This window comes from Chenopodium album, chromosome 4 (genome assembly GCF_948465745.1).
Source record: "Chenopodium album chromosome 4, dcCheAlbu1.1, whole genome shotgun sequence".
Taxonomy (NCBI): domain Eukaryota; kingdom Viridiplantae; phylum Streptophyta; class Magnoliopsida; order Caryophyllales; family Amaranthaceae; genus Chenopodium; species Chenopodium album.
Window position 1 is genome coordinate 10,066,477 of NC_137837.1, and position 27,919 is coordinate 10,094,395.

At 35.8% G+C, this 27,919-nt stretch overlaps 2 protein-coding genes and 1 long non-coding RNA gene across 4 annotated transcripts; 1 reads left to right on the top strand and 2 right to left on the bottom strand.

Annotated features, from left to right (window-relative positions):
• Positions 1-5,915: 5,915 nt before the first annotated feature.
• On the bottom strand, positions 5,916-7,487 carry LOC145626643 (uncharacterized). Its single transcript, XR_014111041.1, has 2 exons — positions 7,349-7,487; positions 5,916-6,094 (listed from the first exon to the last, which is right to left on the bottom strand). It is a non-coding gene; the product is annotated as an uncharacterized LOC145626643 (long non-coding RNA).
• A 10,920-nt stretch (positions 7,488-18,407) lies between these two features.
• LOC145627621 (uncharacterized) lies at positions 18,408-18,947 on the top strand. Its single transcript, XM_081679986.1, has one exon. The coding sequence runs from the start codon at positions 18,408-18,410 to the stop codon at positions 18,945-18,947; it is 540 nt and encodes a 179-aa protein (XP_081536112.1).
• Positions 18,948-22,863: 3,916 nt separating this feature from the next.
• On the bottom strand, positions 22,864-25,826 carry LOC145628868 (inosine-5'-monophosphate dehydrogenase 1-like). 2 transcript variants are annotated; one of them, XM_081681294.1, is made up of 5 exons: positions 25,683-25,826; positions 24,435-25,455; positions 23,738-23,917; positions 23,276-23,533; positions 22,864-23,154 (listed from the first exon to the last, which is right to left on the bottom strand). In XM_081681294.1, the coding sequence occupies exons 2-5, from the start codon at positions 25,437-25,439 to the stop codon at positions 23,083-23,085; spliced, it is 1,515 nt and encodes a 504-aa protein (XP_081537420.1). In that variant the 5' UTR covers positions 25,440-25,455; positions 25,683-25,826; the 3' UTR covers positions 22,864-23,082. The 2 variants fall into 2 exon arrangements, with proteins under 2 accessions (XP_081537420.1, XP_081537421.1); XM_081681295.1 differs by lacking the exon at positions 25,683-25,826 and having other exon boundaries at positions 24,435-25,657.
• Between the last annotated feature and the right edge of the window lie 2,093 nt (positions 25,827-27,919).

Sequence of the window (27,919 nt, forward strand, 5' to 3'; positions counted from 1 at the left end):
AACAAATCGATTCATAATATCTCAACTCTTAAAAAAGATACTAATAACCCAAATATAATCAAATCTCAACCCAAAAATAATACTCTGCAATAGTAGCCCTAAAACCTTAATAAAACAATACTCCCTATAACAACAACATTAAAAACCCTAGAAATTATAACACAATCAAATCATATAATACCACACTTTAATAACATATATATAAATCTTGAACATACAAATAATAAATCATAAAATTTACACATAATAATACGAAGTACAATTAATAAAAACAATAATCTATAATCAAACAACTCAAAAATTAAGATCGTGTAATTACATTTAATAATAAAAATAATACAAACATCTCCAAATTGATATAAACATACTAGACAAAAATATAGGCATACGACTCCAAAATATTGATAGTGTGATTACCATTCAAAAGTCAACGATTTTTTTATCAAAGGAGTGGAAAAAGGCACATAGATTGGTTGGGATACCTTGCAAGCAACACAATTGGATAGGGGCGACTGGTATTATATCAAAGATGATCATATTTGAGTAGATTTGATCTTTAGTAGATTTGATCAAATAGCTTATTTGTGTACGTCTGCTTGAGTGCTTAAGGGAATAAATATAGATAATGGAATAAAATAGCTAATAATAAAGGATCTCCTTATCTTGTGACATGTCATTGAAAGTGGAATTATTAGAGAAAGAAGATCATGTTTGTTGCTTATGATATAAAACTCACGAAACATGTAAACGGCAGGGATGAAAAATAATGAAGCAACCAAACATTTATTTAAAAAAATAGGCTTTTAAAACTTTCCAAACAAACATGTAAACGGCAGGGTTTAAGAATATTTATAGAATTTAAAATAGTTTATGTATGATTTGTAGAGTCTTATTTAAACAAATAGGCTTTTAAAACTTTCCAAACTCTAAAATCAAAATATGAGATTAGGAAAGTTATTTAATAAATAAAAATAAATTACATTTTTTTTTACATAAAATATATTATATAAAATCATAAAATGTGATGATTCCATCGCGTTATGATAAATCCATCTGTTGCGGTGTGATATAATTTTTGTATGATTAAAGTTTGTACGGAATCCGACTTCCAATCAAATTGGGTTAGTCGAATATCCGTACTTATTTTTATTAAATCAGGTTTAAATCCATTAAAAACACTTGTTTTATCCGATGTAAAATTCTTGATCATTATCTTTTCAAAATAGAATAAATTAGAACCTTCTAAAAGACAGTGATCAATCCTAATGCCTTTAGAATTTAAAATAACCTTTTAGATAATTATTGAAAATTAAGATAGATCTTAATGGTTTTAGAAATATAATTAAAATTAATGGACCATCCACGTTATCACTGGGTCAGTATATAAAGCTCGATTTAGGCCCAGTTTAGTATTTTTACCATAACTTTTAACTCGAAATTGGGCTTACGATATATCGTTGGAAAGATCTTTTCGAACCCCATCCAACCATACAATTATTAGACACAAATAATTGACCATACTAAACCGGATTGGACATTTTTATTAAATAGGACATGAAATGAATGATTTTTAAAATACAAAATGAATGATTTTTAAAATACAAAATGAATTATTTTTAGATTAAAACATTTTAGAAAAGGAAATTCACGAGACTTTAAATTAGTGACGCAGTCTACAGTTATTGATTTATGTTTTTACTCATAATTGTTATTGTAGAATTTTTTTTTTTCAAAAATCAACACTTACATAAAACTTTAAATTGAAGGTTTAAATTAGTGATCGTAAAAATGAAATTAGACAATAATAAATTTACTCCATTTCTTTATCCTTAACTTTTTTTTTAAAACGGTCTTTATTCTTAACCTTAAAAATATGGTTATCGAGTATTTTTGTATAAATGACTCAAGAATATAGAGTAAACATCTATAGTAATATTGTACTACGTATATATGTAAATGTACAATTTTTGTCTTTTTTTTCTTTTTAATAGATGTAATTTTTTTATATATTTTTTTGGGTAACATATATGAACATGGTATATGATAACTCTATTGGTATTAATATTCCTTTATTTTAATAAGCAAATGTTTGGTTATCTTTCAACAAAGTTATATGTTGTATTTTCTCATCCTCTCTTCTAGGCTTTCTCCAAATTCTTAGACTATTTCCGATCCTTTTTTCTTAATTTTCTTTATTTTTGCAATTTAGGTTTCAATAAATCTATACGAGTAGTGTAAAATATTTGTCCATCTCCCTATGGTGGAGTGTCTCCCTATAGTGGAGTCGATAGTTTTTGTTAGTGTACTTGCTTATTTATGTTAAGGGTTTGTTTGTGTGTTAGGGTTTATGAATGCCCTATTATCAGTTCGTTGGTAAAGATTTATTCAGGATTGCAACGGTTGTCACGTTTTCAAATGCGATCAAGTGAATAAGATGAAAATCATCTTTATGGCTACAACATATCATAAGACCATTTGCTCTGAAAAGAATGTATATTCCAGCGATATGTGTGAGAGATGTACCAAAGGTCCACAGTGCAAGATCAATTCAACGATCGTAGCTTTGATAAAGGGAACCCTAATTTGATTCAATTTGAAGTATTTGTTAATTTAGACTTCATTTGTAAATGTCGTATGGCTTTTTTTAACAAATTCATTTGTTTCAAAAAAAAATAATTAAAAGTTTTTCTTTCAATAAGGAAAAAAAAAATGTAAATGCGGGTAGTTTATGGGGTTTTTTTTTTAAGTAGATAATTTTGGTTTGTGGTTAGTTTATTATTTTTTCCTATGAAAAATAGATAATTTTTTATTTATTTACTAAAGACCATTAAGGGTTATAAGATTTACATGCTAAATGTGGGAGGATGTAAGTTTTTTTTTGTTGTTTAAAAATTATTTATACTTAAGGAAAAATTGACATTTTTAATCCCAGCTTTGTCTCAGCCGTCCAAAATAATCCCAACTTTTGATTATATTTTACTATTTCAAACTTTAATATCAATTTGATTCCAATGGTCCCAACCGATCATCCAACTTGTTATAACAAGTTATTTGACACCTGTCAGGAGGTAATTGATTAAAAAAAAAGAATTAAGTAGAATTCAATTAATTAACTAAAGACCACCACCACCTCCCTGGCAGCTCCGGCCATCCTCTGGCACAACACTCCTGTCGCAGCCATGGCAGCCTACCCCAGACCCACCTCCCCCGCGTAAGCCGGCAACGGCGCCGCCCTTCCCCTTACCCTTTGTCGTCGTTCACCACTCCAAAACCCCCTATCCCCCCCCTCCGAATCCCTGAAAAAACCTCCTCTGCCCCAAAACCCCCAATTTCCACCTTGCCCATCCTCAGAACCTTAGCGAATAGGGGTTTTGAGGGTTGGGTCGGGGAAGGGCAATGGGCAGGTTTAAGCGGTGGAGAGGGATTTTTTTTAAGGATTTTGAGGGGAGGGAAAGGGTATGGTTTCGTGGTGGGCCTCTATGGCGGTTTAAGGGGAAGGGCAACGGCGGGGGCGGGGTAGGGGAGTGGGTCTAGGCGGGGTGGGGGTAACGGGTTGCTTGTGCTAGGGCGGTGGGTTGGGGCAGGGAGGTGGCTGGCGCTGGACGCTGATACCTAGGGGTGCTGTTTTTTCTCTTTTAATAGGTAGTTAAAAATTTAATCAGCAACTAAATTAAACTTATTTTGACCAACTAAAGGTTAGTTGGGACCACTGGAAGCAAATTGATATTCAAGTTCGGATTATTAAAATATAATCAAAAGTTGAGATTTGTAGCGAATGATGCAATGTTAGGATCATTCTCGTCAATTTTTCCTATATTTTTTTATGAAAAAATGCACTTTAGTAATCCCAACTATTACCGATTTACTTCTAATAATCTCAACTAAGGTTTATTTTTTAATAATCCTAATTATGCCTTGATTTTGCCTCCAATGGTCCCAAAAACCAATTACTTGCTAATAGGGCAATTTTTTTATCAGCAAGTTTCTGGTGTGGCTAGCCGCACGGTGCGGCAGAGTGCCACATCAACAAACAACAAGTAACCCCCTTAGTAACCCCTCCGACCTAGTAACCCCTCCAATCTAGTAACCTCCCTAGTAACCTCTTTAGTTACCCCTAAGCTAGTAACCTAGCAACCCTTCCAACATAGTAACCCCTCTAGTAACCCCAAAATTAAGTGACCCATCCGACTTAGTAACCCCTCTGACCTAGTAACCTCTCTAGTAACCCCTGATTAAGTAACAACCCCTCTAGTAACCCCTCCGACCTAGTACCCCCTTTAGTAACCCCTGATTAAGTAACCTCTCTAATAACCCCTCTAATCTAGTAACCCCCCTAGTAACCCCTGACCAAACTAGTAACATCGACCAAGTACCCCTTACTAAACCACCAATTTCACTAAAAATGCAACCACCGAACCACCAATTCCAACGTACTACCACAACAATTATCCACTGAGGATCCAATTCTCAAGGATGGTAGAAAAAGTTGACAATCAAAATAACGAAATAACAAGTAACAACAGCTTTATCAATACTAATCATCGCAATTTATCAATTACTATAGCAAAATAAAGTTTACAATCAAAAGAATTAATTGAAAATTACAAACAAATGTAACAATAACTTTTACAATACCGAGTTTTTTTAGCTTAAATGTTGAAAACATACAGTCATTATTAAAAAAGCTCCAATTTAACAACAGCTCCTTCACTCTTAAGCGGCCTTAACATCATTTCTAGAAGATAAATCTTTACTATCAGAAACATCGAAGGCAAAAGTAACCTTCATATCACCAGATTTGTTAAAATTTGGGGGAAATTTTAGGGTTTGGACCTTCGAAATTTAGAGGCGGAGATATGAGTTTGTTTGATCGACTAAGATGACGAAGACGACGACGGTGGAGATGAAGACGACGATGTAAGTCGGTGCGCCAGCCATTAGTGGTTAGAGAAAGCAAGTTAGAAAGAGAAAATGAAAAGATAGATATGGGAGGTGATGAGGAGAGAGAAGAGAAAAAAAAGAATTAAAAAATAAAAAAAATTATGGCTGGCCGCACGGTATGGCCAGCCACATATGAAACTTTGTATTTTTTTTTTTGTTGTTTTTTTAAATGCAACATGTCAGCACATTATTTGCCTAATTTAAAATAAACAAAAAGTTTTATAAAAAAAAAAAAAAACAACAAACAAACAACCCCACTATTCCCAGCTAACCTAGGAACCACCATCCACTGAAGGTGGCCGCTACTACTAACCAGAACCACCCCCTTCCTAGCCGCATCCCCCGATACCTCCCCTGAAACCGTCGGATGCCCGCAAAACCGTCGTGTGCCCACAAAATCGTACGATCCCCGTGATACCGCTCCCTAAATCCACTCTCCTCCCTTCCCTCCCCTTCGTCGGAAACCAATTCAAATAAAAAAATGCACAACCCCTTCCTCCGCCACCAAAATCGCCCCTCCTCCCTTTCCCCACACTCAAAATCGGTCGTTTCGACGGTGGGAGAAGGGAGAAAGGGGCGGTTACTGCGGTGGATTCAAGTAAGGGGTCTGGTTTCGAGGGTTGTTATGGGTTAGATTGGTGGTTTTAGGGTTTAGCTAGGGTGGGCTGGGTTGGTGGTTTTAAAGGTCTAGGGTGGGTTAGATGGGTAGTAGAGGGACGGTCGACCGGTTTTGGTGGTTAAGAGGGATGGCCGGTCGGTTACCGACGGAGGTTAGGGTTTGGTGTGTGTTGGGGGTTAGGGTGGCTGACTGGGTTTTGGTTTTTTTTTTTTTTTTAAAAAAAAAAATTGAACCAATTACGTGTTGACACGTTGTAACACCCCCAAATTACTCTCTAATATTTAACAATGCTAATCCAATTTTAGGGAGTAACATGGGAGTATTACCGCCACGTGATTACGTAAGGCTTAACAGATTTTTGCAGCGGAAAACAGTACTTATCTTTTATTAATAATAATAGTAATAATAATAGTTTGATACACTTTCAAAGTAGCTACACCACTAATACTATGTTTACTAAATTAAACTAGGTGATCACCGCCCATCATTCCCAATGCAGCATATAGTTCACGTTGTCTGATCGCCATCACCTATCTACTTATCAAAATGATAAGTAGGGCAAAGCCAAAACAAAACAAATACGTATTAGCCAAAATGCTAAGTACATACAAATGCTAGACATGTAAAATCAATTTAATTAATTAAACATGCTTTCGAAAAGATTTAACTTTAATAAATCATAATTTATCCAAACCATTCCTAAATAGAAATTCATGTATAAAAACTTGTCAAAAGAAGCAATTTCCGAAATAACCAACTTTCCAAAGATAATTCCGAATAGGATGGATCATTCCATATTTTCATAAATCATTTTCCCATCTAAGTGTGCACACCCCCCAAGCTAGTAACTCCTTTACATAGTGCTATCAAGGGGAAAGACTAGGTCATACAAAATCCATAGTCTTCAACTTGCTCCGCATAGTGGGAGTTAAAAATCCAAAGATCCAAGGAATAAATCTTGTTAAATAAACTTTCCAATATCCCATACTCGGGATAATTTAAACAATAAAACTTCCTTTTAAAAATATCTTGAATATCAGTACAAGTTTATAATCAACCATATGAAATATTTAAACATTTGAGATCAAACACTTAAAACATGTTTCACCGAAATATATTTCACAAACATTTAAACATGGTTCGAAATCACTTAACATGTAAATCACGTTGCATATAAAAGTCACTTTTTAAAAGATCTAGTCACGTGTACGTACCTTGATCCTTGCACACAAGTACGGAACTCCTAATTTCAAACCCGAGATTCCTCCTATAACAAACCAATAATCCTAATCAAATATTTTTCAACCCATAGACACAAGGACTTAAACTATCGACTTTGACTAGTTGTGCATGAACAATTTATTATCATAACTTTTTTATACTATCGACTTTGACTAGTTGTGCATGAACAATTTATTATCATAACCTTTTTATAAAATTAACACTTGTATTTATGAAATAATCTTTAATGATCCATAGTAGTAGTAGTAGTAGTAGTAGTAGTAGTAATAATAGTAATAATAATAATAATAATAATAATAATAATAATAATAATAATAAGAAGAAGAAGAAGAAGAAGAAGAAGAAGAAGAAGAAGAAGAAGAAGAAGAAGAAGAAGAAGAAGAAGAAGTAGTAGTAGTAGTAGTAGTACGTAACATATGAGGAGTAGTAGTAGTATTTCTAGCTAAAATTAGTAGTAGTACTAGTAGTACGTAACATATGAGGAGTAGTAGTAGTATTTCTAGCTAAAATTAGTAGTAGTACTAGAGAAAGAAGTATATGGTTTACGGTGCAATACAAGGAAGGAGGGGGCTGCTCTTGTGGTGGTCGGTGGCCATCGACGGTAGGCGGCGGTAATGGTGGTAGCTTTTGTGGTGGTTGGGTGGTGCTAAGGTGAAATTCCGGCCAACTCTTGATGAAAGAAAGAAGCTAGAATAAAAGAAACTAGAATGAAAGAAAGAAATGAAGAGGAAAGAAGGAGGAGATGGATTCATGGCTATTTATAGAAAAATTGGGGAATGCTTCAACCTTAGTATTAAGGAAGGAGACAAGTGGGTAATTAACTCCCACCTTTGCCAACATCAAAACACATTTTTTTAAAAAAATATATATATAGAAGTAGAATGCTAGGTAAATTGATGTACTATTTTTATGTAGTACTAATGCACTACACATGAATTGGACTCGTGTATAAATAGCGAATTTGGTACTTTGTCGTCTAAATCAGATTCAGGGTATTAACGGTTGAAAATTTGATTTGGATACGACAAAGTTTGACTTGACTCGTATAATTAAAATCTTTATATAATTATACAATTATCTTCGTAAAATCATATTGATATTTTTGTATAATAATAAAATATTTCGGAAAAATCCATATTAATAATAAGTAAGTTGCTTAAAAAAATACGAGGTATTACACACGTGTCAAGACCAGCTGTTATAACAGATCATTGACTCATTGTTGACCGGCTAAGGCCATTGGAGGCAAACTAACCCCATAGTTAGGATTATTAAAAATTATACCTTAGTTGGGATTATTAGAAGTAAATCAGCAATAGTTGGAATTATTAAAATGTATTTTTCCTTTTATTATTGAGTATATATAGAAATGAAGTATTTTATGTATCACAGTTGTTGACTTAGGGTCTGTTCACATTTACTGAACTGAGCTGAGCTGAACTGAACTGATTGGAGTTGAACTAAACTGAACTGAATTGAGCTTAAATTAATATTTTATGAGAGAGGGAAACTAGGAGATGAACTGAACTGAACTGAACTGATTGGAGCTGAACTGAACTGAAATTAAGTAAATGTGAACACATGCCCTTACGCTTTAATGTTGAATAGTATGATTACCATTTTTTTGGGATAAAAAATCTACTGTAAACTATAAAATAAATTGTTCATTTGCAATCAGTTATGGACATTTTTTAAAAAAAAAAAAATAGTGAAGAGAAGGGCATTTTAGGAAAAGGAAAATTTATCAACCAAGATGTCCTTTTTTTAACTACTTTCGATTTCACATTATTTGCAACGATTTGACATAAAGTAGAGAGGAAAAATTTCTAATCATTACAAACAATATGAAACGAAGTTAGTATATACTAGCGACTAGAGATATAGGATAGGATACATGTCATGTTTAAGATTTTATATATTACTATCTTTAATTTATTTGGGGACTAACCAAATCATTAAAAGTGATAATATTTGGGAAGGTTTATTGACATTATTATTCAATATTATTGGATGGTTATCATAGGAATATCATATTATAATATCAATATTATTGCATCACCATTATAGAAATATTATAAAAGATTTTGTGCAATCAATAATTGAAACAATTTGATATTTTGTGCAATCAATATATACTGTACTATATTTTTTTTATACTAATTGATCTTATTAGTATATAAATATATTTTTAGTTATATGAATATACATATTTATACTAAATTACAATATAACAACAAAATTTTGTTTATGTATTTATGGATGAAAATTGAGCGGAAAAATTATTAACCACGGAAGAATTAAGTTCTAGGTTGAACCCTTTGTCTTAGTATAGTTATAAATAGATGTAACTCATAATTTTAACCTCTTTGTAATTTTTTATTGAATTTGGATGATAATAATTGCATTACATGTAAATAAATTTTTCCTAGTATATAAGACAACAAAGATTTGGAACAATATTTAAATTAAATGTATACTAAGTATATAAAGAGTAACAATGGTAATATAGGAAAATATAATGTAATAGTGGATTTGTATGATACATATATCATATAATAATATATGATATTTTTTTGGTAATTATTTTATGTCCTCATATATATATATATATATATATATATATATATATATATATATATATATATATATATATATATATATTCAAAAGCCCTATAAAACATTCAAATGATATTCCAAAACCCAAAAGTTATTATAATAATCGCAGTTTGCCTCCACCTTCAGGACCATCAGGAAGACACCACGGTGGTGATTTTACGAAGAATGATGATGTTGCTAATCAAGTTAATCATCATAACATCTTAGCTTGATAAGTCAATTACTTTGGGCTCGTTCGATGTTACTGTAATTTTCAGTTTTTTGGTTCTTAAAAGTCATATGACATATGTCATATAATAAATAAAAAAGTAGTCTTACGTATTGAAATCAGAGCATTTTGTTTTATTTTTTATTTTTATTTTTTATAGGGAGTATCTTTTTATTGTCATTGTTCTTTTATTTCGTTATTACCGTCAAATGTTTATTTTTTTCCTTACAAGTAGATGGAATTAAAGTGTGAGAATTAGCACATGGTAATATACATACTAATTAACTCCTAATTAAGTAAGTGACTAATATTTATTAAAAATGTTAATTATTTATTAATAATTATATAGTAATTGCTTAATACTCCCAAATAATCATTATAGAATAATAAACTATAACCTATTAGATATATAATAAATAGATAAGTATGCATTGCCAATTATTATTTTGTAATTACTAGTACTCACGATATATAGATGAATACTTACACATAATAATAATGTCCTTCAAAGTCATTTTGCATCATAACAATCAACATTCAACAATGTAACAAATAGCCATTAGGCAATTACCAAACAAGCTAGGTCTAAGGCTCGTTTAATTTCTGTTCAATAAAAATAATTTCAGTTAATTAAAATTCTAGAAGAATTATAATAGAAAATCAGTAAAAATAATTTCAGTTCAGCAAAAATAATATCAGTAAAAATAATTTAAGTTCAGCAAATATAATTTTGTTTCAGTAAACATAATTTTGTTTCAGTAAATAATTTCAGTTTAGCAAAAATAAGGTGAAGTTAACGGGGCCTAAGTCATACATGTCGTGTTTATATTAAGATTATATTTTTATTACTATATTTAATTTTTGTAGAGGGCTAATTAAATCAGAAAAGTGATACTCCGTAATATTTGCAAAGATTATTGACATTATTAGGCATAGGTTGTGTTGAAACGGGAGGTTGCATTCTCCCGGATCTTGTGAGGACGTCTATTGATGAATCTTCTTTAGCCCAAATGTCGTCTGTGGTGTATGATACAGAAGGTGAAGGTCCTACTATGTCTTTTAGGTAGACATCTTCTTCATCACTGTCCCATACTCCATTAACAGTTATGTCCTCTTGTTGAACTTGGACTAGTTCCTTTTTATCAATCATTTTCTGCACCAAATCCTTGAATTTGAAGCAGTTTTCTAGGGGGTGTCCTCCTGACTGATGGTACTGACAGTAATATCTATCTGTCCTTTTTAATGATTCAAATGGTCTCGGTTCGAGAGGTTTGACCTTGCCACTCTCGGAGAGCATTTCAAACATTTGTGCATACGGGATCCCAATTGGAGTATAAACTTTATTGCTCTTCTTGGGTCTTTCGGTGACTTGTAAAGGAAAGTATTTTGCCTCATAAGTCGTTTTTACTGGTGTGAATTCTCTTTTAGGTTTTTCATCATATTTCTTGTGAAGTTCGTTCATAATTTTAAGAGTTTCACGTAACAGTTGTGATGTCTCCCTCATAAACAGTGTGAGCAATCGTATGTCTACCTCATTTGCTGGTTCTGGAAGGTTATCTTTGACATCGAAAAAGATCTCTTCTTCTCCTTCTTCGACATTGGTTTCTTTGACAGGCTTAATGAGAGATGAGGGGTCAACTTCGCTTTCTTCATCGGAAATAGCCAAAGTATGAGCTAGAGGTGCATTGTCAATACTCGGCTTCTTACTGGCAGGGGGCAACGGCAGCTTGTTACTGTCAATTAGGTCTTGGATAGCTTCCTTAAGCTTCCAACAGATTTCAGTAGAATGGCCCCTACCTTGGTGATATTTTCAATGTGCGTTGGGGTTCCAGTTAGGCGACCTCTTCTCAACTGGTGGATCTCCAAATGGTCCAATGGGAGTTATAAGACCTTTTGCATTTAATCGATCAAATGCGGTGTCATAACTCATGCCAATAGGAGTGAAGTTTCTCCTAAATGGTTTCTTTTGTCCTTGGTTGTTCATGGCGAGGACTTCTCCTAGGTTAAAGGTGCTAACATTATTTGAGTGGGCGGTTTTGGAAGAAGAAGGATTGTCGCTCTTCTTTCCTTTCCAGCCACTGTTGGAGCTATTGTTGGCAGCTTTAGATTTAGCCAAGTCATCTTCAATATTAATCCCAATATCATAAACAGCCTTAAAGGTATGAAGGTTATTTTGATATTTAAGATGTTTTGAATATTTTTCTTGGAGGTTTTTAATGAACAGTCTCACGGACTCTTTTTCACTTGGTACCTCGATCATTTTAGCTGAGGTTTCTCTCCACTTGTTAAAGAAAGCAGTGAAGCATTCATTCTCCTTCTGTTTGAGGATTTCAAGTTCTCTATGGTCAGTTTCGACTTGAATGTTGCATTTGTACCTATCAACGAAAGCGTTTGCTATGGATTCCCAGGTAGAGGTCTTTTCTTTTTCAAGAGAAAAGAACCATTGTTGGCAAACGGTCTCGAGAGATAGCGAGAACAGGGAAGGGAAGACTTTCTTATCAATACCCTTGATACTCATTATTGTTTCAAATGCTCTTAAATGGAAGTAGGGGTTGTCGATTGCCCTAAATTTTGGGATGTCGTTGGCACTGAACTTCTGCGGAAGAAAGTCTTTATCCACCGAGACCCCTTGGGATGTGAGTTCTTGAAACTTGTAGTCGCTGGACAACTTTCTTAGGCTCTCTTGCATGAGGTCCATTTGTTGTTGCTTCACGGGATCGTCGATCTTGAGTGCGAGAAGCTTCAGTGTCTCAGTTACAGTAGCCAGTTGGTTCTTGAGATCATTGACTTCTTCTTGAGTTGCCATTATGACTCTTGCTTTCCTCTTGCGGGTTATAGGTTTGTCGAAAAGTTGGACTTGTACGAAGAAGTTATCTTTGATTAATCGTCCTTCCTTTCTTGACCACGCGCTGTAAATTAAGCCAATTTGCGTTTTAATTACTTGACTCGAATCAATTTGACTTTATGGTTTTTTTTTTTTTTTTTTAAAAAAAAGTATGCATATTTTTAGGGAGCAATAATGTGCATGTGTTTAGGGAACTAAGTATTATTATTTATTGGAGGATTAATATCCGACTTACCCCCCTAAAAAAAATGACGAAAAAAACGCGCGCACACAAGACTCTCTTAATCATGGTCAAGACATGTGTATTGGTGTGTGTTATTGAGTGTAAGTAACATGTTTGGACTCTTGTGTAAGACCATGGGACTTAGTGCCTAAACTCGAACATTAATTTAATTAAGCATCATTGTCGGCAAAATTAACCGAATTAAACAGAAAACAGACTAATTAGACATTAGGTGATGACTCGACAAATAATCCGAACTGTCGGCCAAGCGACAGGACTGGCGTCACACTATGGTGGTTGGCGCCAGACTTTTTAGTAAATGTCTGGCGCTACACACCATACAGTGGCGCTACAGCTCAGACTTTGGCGCCAATATTGGAGTTTTGGTCTGGGACTGTTTTCGGTATTATTAGTCAACTGGGGTATGCCTAAAGTCGTACTAGGTCAATTCCGATTAAAAAGAAGCTTTATTGACTCAAATTAATTAATTAATTAATTAATTAGGCAAAGTTCTGTAAGTCATTAATTTTAATCTCAACACAAATCAACAAACGGTTAAGAGAAACATAGAATATATATGCACAACAAATAATGCACAATTAGTCAAGTAGGCACAATATGATGCAATGAGTTCGCAACCTAACCATGGCTCTAGTTCTCTAAAGTTCGGGATATGGTTTAGTCAAATAGGGTCCATGGTTAATTGTCCAGATGCACCGCGCAGAAGCCTAACCGTGAAGGGTTAGCGCGTGTGGATAGGACACCGCGAGTTTTTAGAAAAAAACTCACTTCCATGGTTTGGTGAATTCAACCTCTCAGATGTACCCTTTGTTGCCAGGAGCGTTCAATCGGGTAGATAGAGCATGAATTCCCAGAGGATTATGTCCATATGTAGAACACATATGGATTTCAGAAAAGTGAGAAAAAATTCAATCAGGAAGCAGGATCGAGCAAACAATACGAAAAACCGGTCGAAATTAGAACGCATATTTCTGGCTCGGTATTGGGGGAAATTGGCGCCAGCAAACAGAGACTGGCGCCAACTTTTAACTGTAGCGCCTGGCGCCAATACTGGCGTCTGGCGCTACGGCTAAAAGTTTGGCGCCAAGCTCTGGCCCCTGACGCTACTTCCCACATGCCTCAGCAGCTTTCTGTGTTCAATAAAATCATCCAGTTTCGCACAGTGTTATTTCAGTCCTAGTTGTGAAAGACATTTCTCAAATTTCCTACGTGTAAAATCCTATGTTTTTTACTCATTACGGATGGTCTTTCTAATGAGAACCTTTTTATGCATATGACAATAATGTTAATCAAAATTACGCACATGAAATACTTAGAACTTTTCGAGTCTCATCCGCTCATTCTAAATCATTGCCGAAACAAATTCAGGAATTAAAATAGAAATCCTCCCCAGCAGAGTCGCCAAAAAACTGTAGGGAATAATTTCAAGCCTTTAAATCCCACTAGCTTGAACCCCACTGTGATCATACACTAAAGTACGGTGGCGTCCAAAAGGGAAGAAGATAGAGCAAAAGAGTCGCCAACAAGTTTTTAAGGAACTTGTAAACCGTTCACGAGGTGAAGGTTACACCCCTTAACGATCCAAGAGATCATCAACTCCATAAGGTCTAGAACCAAATAAGGGTTCGGGGATGAAGGTACAAATCCAACCTAAAAGAGATTGAACCTGCCCTAATAATTAGGGGTGTTCAAAAAAACCCGACCCGATTGTCCCGACCCGATTTCCCGATGACCCGGTAAATACCCGATGGGAAATTTGGGGAAAAAAGCTATTTTTTCGGGACGGGTACCCGACCCGGGAAAAATGCATATTATCCGGGTCGGGACATGGGCCACATTTTTTAATTTGCGGGTACCCGAATTCCCGAAAATAAAATTAAAAAAAAAACCCTCAGCCCAGCCCATTCACTCATTCAGGCATTCACTCATTAATTAGGGTTTTCTCTCTTCCCCTCTCTCTCCTCTCTCTCGCCGCTTCCTCTTCCTCTCTCTCTCTTCCTCTCTTCCTCTTCCTCTCTTCCTCTTCGCCTCGAATCTCTCTCTGCTTCGTTCCTCTGTCTCTTCCTCTCTGTTCGTGCCTCTCTCTCTTCCTATCTTCCTCTTTTCCTCTCTGCTTCAGTGCTTCACTGCTTCGTGACAATCGTGAGTTCGTGCCTCTCTGCTTCGAGCCTTCGACAACTGCCTTCATTGATGACTTCACGCGAGTTCAAGCCTTCACGGATCTGCGAGTTCAAGGCTTCAATGCAAGTGACTCAAGCCTTCAATTTGTGGTATTTTTAGGGGTATTTTTAATTTAATTGTAATTGTGGTAGATTTGGATTTATGTAATACAATTGATAGTATTATTGTGGTAATTGGACTAAATCCGTAGTGTATTTCGTTGAATTCGTGGTATTGCGTTTGTCTATGACTATATTCTTCATTGTTCATGGAATTCGTGGTATTTGGACGGATTCCGTAGTGGTAATTGGACGGATTCCGTAGTGGTAATTGGACGGATTCCGTAGTGGTAATTGTATTTGGACGGATTCTGTAGTGGTAATTGGACGGATTCCGTAGTGTATTTGTTTCCCTGGTTTTTTTCTCCATTAAGTTATTTAAAAAAAAAAAGATCCGGGTACCCTATGTCCCGACCCGAATATCTCGGGTACCCGGGTTCCGGGTACCCGAGATATTCGGGTCGGGACATGGGACAAATTAACAACTACCCGAAACTCCGGGTACCCGGGTTTTCGGGTACCCGAAAACCCGGGTACCCGGATTTGAACACCCCTACTAATAATAGGCCTCTACTTTATTCTGCTCGTATTCATGTGCGCTTTCTGATTAACATACAATCAATAAGATTAACCCTAAACCTGTTTAATCTATGTTGGTTGAATATAATGCACAAATAAACTATTATTGGCGATCACTTGAATTTATAATCACAATTAACCTAACAAGATTATTAATTATCTTATTAAGCGTGGTTACAAGTACAAATTCCCTTTAAGCATGCAATAAAGGTGATCAAGCAATAACAATAAATATAATCAAGCAACATAATAAATAATAATCATGAATAATAATAATAATATCAATCATAATCATGTTAAAGCATAGCAAAATCCTAGGCATGATACCAACAAGATTAATAACAAACCCTAGCATGTCACTAAACAATAAAAATCAAATCTTTAGCCCTAACATGATACTAACATGAATTAATATTAGGAAGAACATAGGAAGCATCATACTTTGAATCATACTTGATATTAAATTTACCCTAAACATGATACTAGGAATTAAAATAACAATTAAAACATGATTTCTACATCATAATATCAATTAAACCATTAAAGTACTTACTTGGATGCTTCGTACCTCTTTCTGATAACAAAATACACACGTTAGTAACTTCAAGGAAAATAATAATCAAACAAAGCAATTAAATTAAATAATTGAAATAGAGATTTGGGACCAAACCCTCAGAAATTAAAAACCTTTCACGTCTAGGGCGAAGGCAACTTCGAATATGGCTAAGTGTATCAAGATCTTGTGAATGCGGAATTTTGTATTAAAAGGCAAGAAAGAATTAAAGAAATAAAAGAATTAATATTATTGATGAATGAAAGAGATGAATGAATTGCGAATGAGATGAATTGATGAATGATTTGTGAATAAAGAGAGTTGATGAGAATTGATGATAGTTGATGATCTTGATGCTTCTTGATGATGATGAAAACGGAGTTTTTGATACGATATTTATAGAGAAAATCATCCAAAAAAGATGATTTAACAAAACAGAGTCTGAAGATCGAAAATCAACCTTGGCGCCAGCCCAGGCTAGTTGGCGCCAGCACCAGTGGCTAGCGCCAGGCGCCAATGGCTAGCGCCTGGCGCCAATCCTGGTTCCAGGCGCCAAGGCCTAGGGTTGGACGCCAAACTGATTTTTAACGCGTTTTCGAAAATCTGATAAATTTCCCGTACTGGAAGATAAAATAATATAATTCCAATCGAAAATGCTATTTGATCTTGATTAAAACTCTGAAGAGTCCTAATTAAATTAGGAATGATAAAGACCTTCTAGAAGACTAAAACCATTCCTAACTGCATTAGGAATGATAAATTATATTAGGCCCTCCCCTAGATCATTAGGCCGTACTTAAAGCTCAAACCGGGCCCAGTTTAGTAAATTGGCCATAACTTCCTCAATATTCATCGGAATCGGGCTTATAATATATCATTGGAAAGGTCTTTGCAAGCCCCATCCAACTACACCACCATTAGACCCATATCATGGACCAACCAAACTGGATTGGCTGTTTTCTTAAAATAAAGTTTTCAAAAACAGGGAGAAGAGAAAAAGAAATAAAACTTTCCGCAACACTAGACCTTTCCACACTTTCGTTTCATTCGATTATGATTCGACGTGAAAGGCACTCATCACCGGGTTTGGTTTTGGGGAGACACAAATGGGTGTCTACAGTAACAAACAAGCTTGAACAAAAATCTTAAGCTCGTCAAATAAATGAACAAAGCTCGAACAACATCATGTTCGACTCGGTAACGTTCATGGACGACTCGTTTAAGTCCATTTATAAGTTTTTTCACGGCCAATTAAAACTTGGAAGATTTATAAATCTTTTATACATACATATTTGTAAAAAGTATTAATTATTTCACCATGTAAAGGTATGAAAACTCCGTCGTTACCTTTTTCAACAGAAAGAATATAAATATCTTATATAAAATTAAACGAATGTGTTAAAATTTGAAAGAAATCATATTTTTTATGATAAATTCGACTCTTTTATTTAATCAAGCCCGATTTAGACCCGTTCAAGCTCGAACTTAAACATGAAATGCAAACGAGTATGTTCGTGAACAAAGTTTGAACAAGCCAAATTTTTAAGGAGCCCTACTCAAACAAGATTTTTAAAAGCTCGCTCAAGCTCGAGATAGTTCGAACATAAATAATTTTATCAAGCTTAGCTCGAACAGACTAAAACTCGGCTCGGCCCGGATCGTTTGCAGCCCTAGGAGCATTGTAGCTTTGCCATCAAATTAACATTGGAATTTTTCACATTTTCAAAAGCTTATCAACTCCATTCTTGCAATGTTGTATTCTAGAATAAATTAATAAAGAATCAATAAAGCAAAAACTAAAGAATATTCATACAAATGTGTTTGGAATCGTTTTCAAATATGTTTGTGATCAATGATCCATGCACTTTGCTCTCTTCACCATTTTATTTAAATTTTGTGAATATATATTGTAATCTGACTGGTTTAATTAGTTTCTCACTTCATATATACTCCCTCTCTCCTCGGTTTCTCCCTATATTTTTAGATGAGAAGAACAACAACAATAATAATAAAATAATTAAATATAAATAATAATGAGCAATACCCAATCAATTCCCCAGATAAACAAAATTTGTTTATCTGAGGGTATAATTGTCTTTTCAAGTACTAGTGGAGGGGTATATGTGTCTTTTCATATACTAGTTTGAGGGGTACATGTGTAATTTCCTCACTAAACAGTAAAAGCAAAAAGCAAATAGTAATTGGACAGCTCACCAAAAATACTGAATAAATGACCCTGCTTTTTCAATATATTTACAAAAATGCCATTAGATTAACAAAAATTCGTTTACCTGACAGATTAACTTGTATTTTCTCGGCAATATATGCGAGTCCTGATTCGATGCTTCGAAAGGACCTTTGGAAAGAATTAGAGAACTTGAAGAATCATATCAATGGACCTTGGCTTTTGGGAGGGGACTTCAATGACACCCTTCATATGTCTGAGAGGTCGGGAGTAGGTGGTAATGAGATGATTAAAAGATGTGGAGAGTTTAGCAAGTGGGCTGATGATATGCAATTATTCGACTTGGGTTGCTCTGGACCTGAGCACACTTGGAGCAGAGGCTTATCTGCGGCCACATACAAGTCAGCGAGACTCGATAGGGGGTTTGCGAACGAGGACTGGCGATTGAAATTCCCTGAAGGTGTTGTGCGTAATCTCCCTCGTTTTACATTGGATCATTGTCCCATAATAATCAGCAATACGGGTTTTGTTCCTATTCCAAGAGCCTTGAAACCTTTTCGATTTCAGGCTGCTTGGATCCATCATGAGCATTTTGATAACTTTGTAAGTTCAAATTGGCAAAACGATGTTCCTTTGATTTCTTTTTTGCCTAACTTTGCTGATCAGCTTAATGATTGGAATCGGGACGTGTTCTGAAATATATTCAAGAAAAAATCAGAACTTATGGCTAGATTAGAGGGGATACAGAAATCTCTTTCCACGGGAGGGCCTCGATATCTCATCAAACTTGAAGAAAAATTGAAAATTGAGATGAACAAAGTTCTTGATGAAGAGGAAACATTCTGGTTTCAAAAATCGAGGGCGGATGCTATATGTGATAGAGACAGGAACACTCGATATTTTCATTTATCCACAATCATTCGGAGAAAGAAAAATCGAATTGAGACCTTGAAGGGAGATGATGATAATTGGGTTACGGATCCTGACTTGGTAAAGCTAATGGTAATGAATTACTGGAAAAATCTTTTTTCTGAAGAGGATAGTTCGCATACAGGGACGAGGTTGGTGTTAGATTATTTCCCCAGAATTGATCAAGAAAATCGGGAATTAATAACAAGACCCTATGCTCAATGTGAGGTAGTAGCTGCACTGAACAGTATGGATCCGTATAAGGCCCCGGGGCCGGACGGTTTCCAGCCTCTGTTTTACCAAAGATACTGGGAATTGGTTAGCCCAAGTATGGTTCAAATGGTTATGGATGTTCTTGAAGGAAAGTATTTTCCTAAAGGTTTCAATGATGCTTTTCTGGTACTTATCCCGAAGGTTGACATTCCTCAAAAGGCAAAGCAGTTTAGGCCGATTGGATTGTGTAACATCACTTATAAAGTAGTTACTAAAGTGATAGTTAATCGTCTTAAGCCGCTCTTACCAACATTAATTTCTCCTACGCAATGTAGTTTTGTGCCAAAAAGACAAATTACAGACAATATTATTATTGTCCAAGAAATGGTACATTCAATGAGAAAGAAGCAAGGGAGAGTGGGATATATGGAGATAAAGATCGATTTTGAGAAAGCTTATGACAGATTGAGATGGAATTTCATTAGAGAGTCATTACTTGAATTGAGATTACCTCAACACATTATCGATCTTGTTATGTTGTGCATAAATTCGGCAAAGTTGAGCGTTCTTTGGAATGGTGAGCCAACAGAGAAATTTCAACCGACTCGTGGAATCCGACAAGGGGACCCTTTATCACCATATTTGTATGTGATATGTATGGAGAGATTAGCCCATTTGATTGATATGGAACTTCGGTTGGGTACTTGGAAGCCGATTAGAGCTAGCCGGGGTGGCCCTCCTGTGACCAACTTGGCCTTTGCCGATGACCTTATATTATTTGGGGAAGCATCTATTGAGCAAGCAAAGCTGATGATGGAATGCTTAAATCAGTTTTGCCATGCATCTGGCAGCAAAGTGAGCATAGACAAATCTCGTGTTTATTTTTCCCCAAACACAAATATGAACACTCGGGATGCTATTTGTGAAGTGTTAGGGATGGAGAGTACCACTGATTTTGGCACTTACCTTGGAGTTCCCACAATAAATGGAAGAGTAACGAAAGCTATTTATCAATATTTGATCGAAAAAATTGATAAAAAGCTTAGTGGCTGGCAGGCTAGGACCCTCTCGTTGGCAGGAAGGACAACTTTGGCTCAATCCTCGTTGGCTTCAATTCCCTACTACACGTCTACACAATGCAATCTACAAGACTACCAAGGGGAGTTTGTGATGATTTAGACAAGAAGACTCGAAGTTTTATTTGGGGCAGTACTGAGGAAAAAAGAAAAGCCCATCTAGTCTCTTGGAATAAGGTGACTCGACCCAAGAATGAAGGAGGTCTAGGCTTGCGTTCGATGAGACAATCAAATGCAGCTTTTCTATCGAAAATAGGTTGGAGGATGCTCGCTGAACCTGATGCTTTGTGGTCGAGAATTTTAAGACACAAATACTGTGAAGGGAGGTGTGACATTGATATGTTTAAACCCAAGCCCGACTCCTCGAATGTGTGGAAAGGAATAGTAGAAAATGTCGATGTTCTGAAAAAAGGCATAGGTGTTGCGATTGGGAATGGGAAAGCAACTCTTTTCTGGCAGCATTCTTGGGTTGGTTCGACACCTCTTAAAGAGCAAGCTGTGATGGAACTTCCTGACCATCAATTGCACTACAAAGTGCAAGATATGTGGGATGTTAATAGGGGCTGGAAGTTCGAATTGTTTGCTGAGTATTTGCCTAGTAATATTCTGGAGCAAATTCAAGCGTATGAACTTGTCGAGGATGAAGACGTTGTGGACAATATACACTGGAATGGAAGTCCTAATGGAGGGTTCACAATGAAGTCGGCTATACATATTATTCGTGGTGAAGAAGGAATTGAAGAAAATCAAAAACAGTGGAAGCAGATTTGGAGATTAGAAGCTCTCCAAAGAATTCGCTTTTTTTTTTTTTTGGTTGGCTTTCCAGGAAAAATTAATGACGAATGCCACAAGATTTTTGAGGCACCTCACGCAAGACCCTAGATGCTTGATGTGTGGATACGTTGAAGAAAACATTGAACATATCATTAGATTTTGTCCAGCAGCTCGTATGGTATGGAATATGCTAGGAGGTAAGTTTGAGGGGCAGCAACATTTGAATTTGCAAGATTGGATGTTGTATAATCTTGATGAGAAGCGAAACCGTAACTGTGAGGATTGGCCTCTAATTTTTGTTGTCACGTGTTGGTGGCTTTGGAGGTGGAGAAACGAACGGAGCTTTGTGCGTGAGTGTGAAATCCCTATAGACCAAGCTGCATTTGTTTTGACAAGAGTAGGAGAAATCAGAAGAGCATATGCAAAAGAACTGCATCGACAACCAAATAAAAGACAGAAATCTGAAGTTCTCGTTCGATGGGAGGCACCTCCTTGTGGATGGGTGTGTTTGCACACAGATGGTGCTGCCAAGGGCAATCCTGGCCCAGCTGGAGCAGGAGGGATTATCCGTGGTGCTAGTGGTGAAATTTTTGAAGCCTTTGCAATGAACTGTGGGTCGTGTACTTGTACAAGAGCGGAACTTTTAGCTGTTCTAAGAGGGCTGGCCATAGCATGGAACGGTGGGCATAGAAAAATTAAATTGAAGGCTGATTCTCAAGTGGTTACTCGTATGTTGGTGGAAACTACTCCCCCCAACTCTCCCTTTGTTCATCTTATTCGAAAGTGTAAATCCCTAATTCGACGGAATGGCTGGGAAATCACGATCGAACACTGTTTCAGAGAAGCTAATTGAGCTGCAGATTGGTTGGCTAATTTTGGTGTTCTCTCGCAGCAGAAATTGGTTATGTTTGAGGCGATCCCGGTGGATCTTCGGACTATTTTATTGGAGGAGCTGCGTGGTGTGGCTATTCCAAGGATGGCTCGGGACAATAATGAGTAGTTTTTGTTTTGCTTTTAGTAGTTGTAGTTTTACTTTCTGTCTTTTTTACTTTCTAGTTTGTGCTAAGGTTTTCTTCCTTTTTGGGGCTTGCCCCTTGGCTTCACCAAAAAAAAAAAAAAAAAAAAAAAAAAACCCTTGTTTTTTCCCAATAATAATAAATAAATAAATAAAAGAGCTCTGTATAACTATTCCTCACTATTTCATGTACGAAAGATCTTCTGACTTGTGTAATTTTAGTTACTTGTATGTATGTCAGTTAAGTGTTCATGAATTAAGCAGTGATACACTGATACCACTCCTTACTTCAGCTACATTAGCTAGCTTATGCAGCAGCATCCCTTCTCCTCTGAACTAGCTGATGGCCTGATGCCATATTCTCCCAGCTCTCCAGGACACAATTTGTGTTTCGGACATTTAGTATACACATGGCTAGATCATAGAAAATTGTAAGATCTCCTTCTAATTTATAACATCTGTTTTGGATGATCTTAAAGTAACTCTGAGGGTTTACCTCAGATGAGATGGCAGGTGCAATGGTAAAGACGATTCTTAATAATCAGGACAGTCACTCAGTCAGGATCTCATCTAATATACGACGTACAAGCTTTTTACATTAGAGAGACAACTAAGGAGATTCAAGTAACATAAATTCTGAATTTTATTGAGATTAAATTCAACAATAGACTTTCAAAACTATTGAGGATTGTTTAGCATATACCTAGCAGCATTTAGTTTACCCCATTCGATTAAGAGAAGTAGCAACAAAGAGCAAGATAAAGCATGCAATTTGATCAATATATCAAAGCTCAGTTGTGTATAGTTGTATACTGCATCTCGTAAGCATCTGTCAGCATGCATTTTAAAACGCCTTCTTCTCATAAAACACCAGGCCATGGACTCCACCTTCAGCTTGTGCTGCACCAGTTCGAACCTATTAAAAGGACCATTCAAACACTTCAGATCACATAAGCATAAAGAACTTTTCAAGCACATCTCTTTTTACAGAATTTAAGGTTACACATAAGAGAAGCGGTAAATCAATAAAGACATACCTCCAGTCTTAATACTTCTGATCTCAATAGATGATGGGCAGACTCAATTGACGAGGCACCAAGATCCTGGAAACCTTGTTTAACTGCTTGCATTGCATATGGCACAAAGTCTAGAATAGAACCCTTGTCTGCAACAGCTCCAACAACACCTTGTGCAATTTTAAGCTTAGACTTGTCCCCGAGATACCGTTGATCACTTCCTTTTGTCATTGCTTCCAAAGAACCCATGCCTCGATATTTCTTAAGACGGCGACCATCCTAACACAAATTATCATCCCAAAATTTATCAAATACTTCACTAGAGGAAACACTGCACCCCAAGCGTCTAACCACAATCATAGTACAAGAATACATGGACAATACATAAAAAGCCTCTGGTAAATAAGGAATCAATGTTTTAGCATATATTTGTAAACTAATTTACTGATTATGAGGGATAATGAAGTATTTAACAGGACATACCTGCACTACATAAGCACCAGGAGCCTCAGTGCTACCAGCTAGATAGCTGCCCATCATCGCAGTAGAAGCCCCAAGAACCAGGGCCTTACCAATGTGTCCGAAGTTTGATATGCCTCCATCAGCAATGACAGGGACACCATTTTGTGAAGCAATAGAAGAAACTTTGTATACAGCAGTAGCCTAAGTATACAAGAAATATTATGTTAGTATTATAGTTTCTTGAACGTACAAAATTAACAAGTGAAGCAACATTAAGAATTTCAAGACTCGATTTTATGTAAGCACTTAGGCTCAGACTAAAGTAATTTTACGCAAAACGAAACACTGTGTAGCTTTTATAATAAGGCAACAGAGTGCTGATACAAACAATGACTGCCTGCTGAGCTTAATCGTCATTTCTACCATGGGCCAAAATGTAACAGTGGAATATTGTTAATTGTCTTCTCTCACACAGATATGTTATAATGTTGCATCCCTATATAATGTTACATCAATTTACAAACACCACCTAAGCTATAATGTTGCATCCCTTTATACCCTGAGAAGTTGCTGATTATAGGTAATTATAAGATATAACAGGCAAATATATCCCTCCCTATTCTATATTTGATTCAAAATAAATGGATGTAATAAGCAGAAAAAAAAATAGAACATTGCACACATTTAAAACATAGTTTCAAAAGGACCAAAGAGTCACCTGTCCTCTGCCCACGGCACAAACCTCCTGAGTTGTACAAATCGACCCCGATCCCATGCCAACTCTCAGCCCATCAACTCCGGCTTTAATCAAATTTTGAGCTTGGTACATAGTCACCACATTCCCTCCAACAACATCCAATCCTGGGTATGTCTTCTTTATATACTTAATCATATCCAGCTGATAAATAGAATTCCCTTGAGAACTATCCAACACCACTGCATCAACCCCACCCTTGACCAAATACTCCAACCTCTTTTTATCCGATTCTCTAGTCCCTATTGCAGCTCCCACCAAGAAATCCCCATTAGGAGTTAAAGACGGCAAACCACTCTTCGGATACTTCTGAAAACTCTCTATATCCTCCAATGTCATCACATCAACAACTTCCCCATCACTCTCTCTCACAGTTGGCACCAATTTAACCCCTTTATCTCCCAAAAACCCTGCAATTTGATCCAAATGATAGCTACTTGGCACTGAATAATCCAATTTCGACATAAAATCACAAACCCTACCATCCTTATTCTTCAAATTCACCCAATCAGACTTCAACACATACCCCAAAACCCTCGATTTCCTGCTCCCCGTCTCAGTAATCAAAATCACAGTTCCATGCCCAAAATCACTCAATTCAATCACATCAGACGGGGATTTAACCTCAAAATCAGAAACAAAAGGGATACGCCGCGACTTGGCAGACTCGAGTAGAGCTAACTGCTCAGAGGGTGTGTTATTAGAATGTAAAATACCAATCCCACCAAGATAAGCCATAGCTACTGCCATGTATGACTCAGTAACAGTATCCATTGGAGATGAAACACAAGGAGTTGATAAAGAAATGTTCTTGGTAAACTTGGTATTAAGCTGAACTGATTCAGTTGCAAAATCAATATAACCGGGGAGAAAGATAATATCATCATAAGTATATGAATACCCTTGATTAAAAAGCTTTACTGCTGGGAAACCATCTTCAAGAATTAGGTTTTGGGGTGTTCCTGCCATTGCTGCTTCAATGATTCTTGGTTTAAGGTTTAGGGTTTAAGGGAAATACAATCAACAACAATTGAAACAAATTAGCAATTAACAACATTAAAATTCACAAAATAATTAAAATTGTAACTACCCAGATGAAAAATTAAACACCCACTTGGAATTTTTAGTGTTTAAGATTAATAAAATCAACAAGAATTGAAACAAATTAGCAAACAGCAAAATGAAAATAGCATAAAGAAATTTAAAGTATACCTTAGATAAATGAGTTGCTGGTTTTGTCTTAGGTAGATACGAGCAATGCTCTAGTTATTAAACTTGCTGAGAACGGAAGCACTGATGCTCAATGAGTCATGAAACTGGCCAATTGCCTTTAATAGAATTGATGATGAATGTCGTTTGACCTAAGTTCTACTATGGCCATTATTTTAATTAGGTGTTAAGCTGACCCGATACGATAGCCCAATTTAAAAATACTAGGTAGCAAATTTGGATTGAGTTTTAAATGGGTCGGCACAAACCTGACTTGAAGTTAAATGAATTTAATCATTATTTTCCAAAAAAAAAAAAACAATGGATAATATAGCTTAATGTTTAGTCTCATTAACCTGGTAATCCTGACCCGACTCACGACCCAAAAATGACCCAAACTAACTCGTACCTTACCCAAAGTGGAGTTGACCCAAACGTGATTGTTGACACCGAAATTTTGTCAATTTTTAGGTGTCAGATTTATGTAAATAAAACAATAACAAAAAGAAATATAAGATATTTATCTTCAAAATCTCGTAGAATATTTTATAGATATCTTGTTTACTACTCGACACTCTCTATAAAAGAGGGTCATTTCTAGGGTTTAAGAAGACTCGGATGGAACAAGTCACAAAAACCCTATCTCCTCCCTACTACAAAACATTATAGTTACATAGTATAGATTAAGCTAGCCGACAAGGCCCCAACTATAAACATATCAATACTCTTACCTTAATGATCCAATACTCGAAATGACTTGACCCGAAATTGAACTGACCTAAAGTGAATAGGGTGAAATGCTGAATTTATGATTCTAGCCTTCTAGGGCTTCTTACTCAAGTAATCACTTTTGTTTTTGTTTAATTATTTTAAAATGAATAGATGATGTTGTAAGGTCTCTCAAGAGTTTTTGTGCAGGGGCGGATTCATTGAGGCGGGTCGGGGCTCGGCCCCCCTTAATTTTTCTAAGTTATTGGTTAAAAGTAATATAATGTTTGATTATTACAATTAAAAAGTTATGGCATACTGGTTAAGTATTGTTATTTTTTAACAAAAGGTTAGAGGATCAAACCTTGGCCCCCCAAACTTTTTGGCCCAAGATCCGCCACTGTTTTTGTGGAATATGTTGGTAGCAAGGCTATAGATGGCACTGAGCTGAAGCCTTGCATGGCCGAACACGAAAAAAGCACATTACGGCACGGGCACAAATAACTTTTATACCTTTCGATAAGTTTTTATTTATTTTTTCTTTTCCATTATACCATTTGATAATTCAAACTTATTATTTGTATCACATTAAATTTTAGTTATACCTATTACTTATCTATGACCAAAAAAAGGCAAAGTGTTTAAAATTAGAGGAGTAGAACTTTATACTTTTATAGCACTGGGCCCTAAGAGGTTTAAGACGGCCCTGTTGGTACCCAAATATTCATGTATCGAAAGAACAAGCATCACGGACTAAAGACATTGCATACCGTTGAGATGGAAGAGGGTTAAATAAGATTATTATCACTGCTACTGTGCTAGATGAATTAGTATAATATTATACTTGTATTGAACAAGAAAATTAGAAATTTCTAATAAACCATTTGCTCCATCATTTAGGTTTGTGTGATTATTTTAACCTTCAAGTACATGGGACATAACACATATAACAATGAGCAATTCAAAGCCTCACAGTATACCATACAATAGTATAGATTTGTGTTCAAGTCTATTGCATCCTGAATTCCTTGACTGCCTCACACAAGGTTGCGATTTCAAACCGATAACAAAGAAATGAATGCCACATATTGGCTAACTTAAACCAAATCACTAGTTGTAGGCGAGTCTAGCGAGGTGGAGGTCCGAATGGGGAAGGTCCTGGTGGTCCGCCAAAACAGTCTTGTATTAGCCAGCAGCAACACAAGCAACTCAAGCTGACAAAAAAAAAAAAAACATGTACGTATGAATATGTGAATATGTACGTATGAGTTGTGCATTACGAAGTACTAGTTAACTAGTACTCCGTACTAGATCATGGTAGGTTGCCTTATTTTGGCTCGAAACATCGAGCCTTATGAATAAGAGCTAGCTTGGCCAAATCGAACTAAGAGGGACAAAGATAAAAAGTGGGTTAAACACTACTCGATAGTTAGATTAGATTGCATCAATAAGATGGCTCATGTTGGTTGAACATGCCAGATCATTAATTTTTGTTATTCTTGCGCTTCTCTTATAGTTAAGCTAAAAAAATT

Bases quoted from the DNA above. Each gene is read 5' to 3' on its own strand.
- LOC145627621 (XM_081679986.1), top strand. From the start codon at position 18,408: ATGCTTCGAAAGGACCTTTGGAAAGAATTAGAGAACTTGAAGAATCAT.
- LOC145628868 (XM_081681294.1), bottom strand. From the start codon at position 25,439: ATGGCAGGAACACCCCAAAACCTAATTCTTGAAGATGGTTTCCCAGCA. The intron at 23,918-24,434 runs GTGACTCTTTGG...TTGTATACTTAG, and splicing joins GTGCCGTGGGCAGAGGACAG to GCTACTGCTGTATACAAAGT. The intron at 23,534-23,737 runs GTATGTCCTGTT...AATTTGTGTTAG, and splicing joins CTGGTGCTTATGTAGTGCAG to GATGGTCGCCGTCTTAAGAA.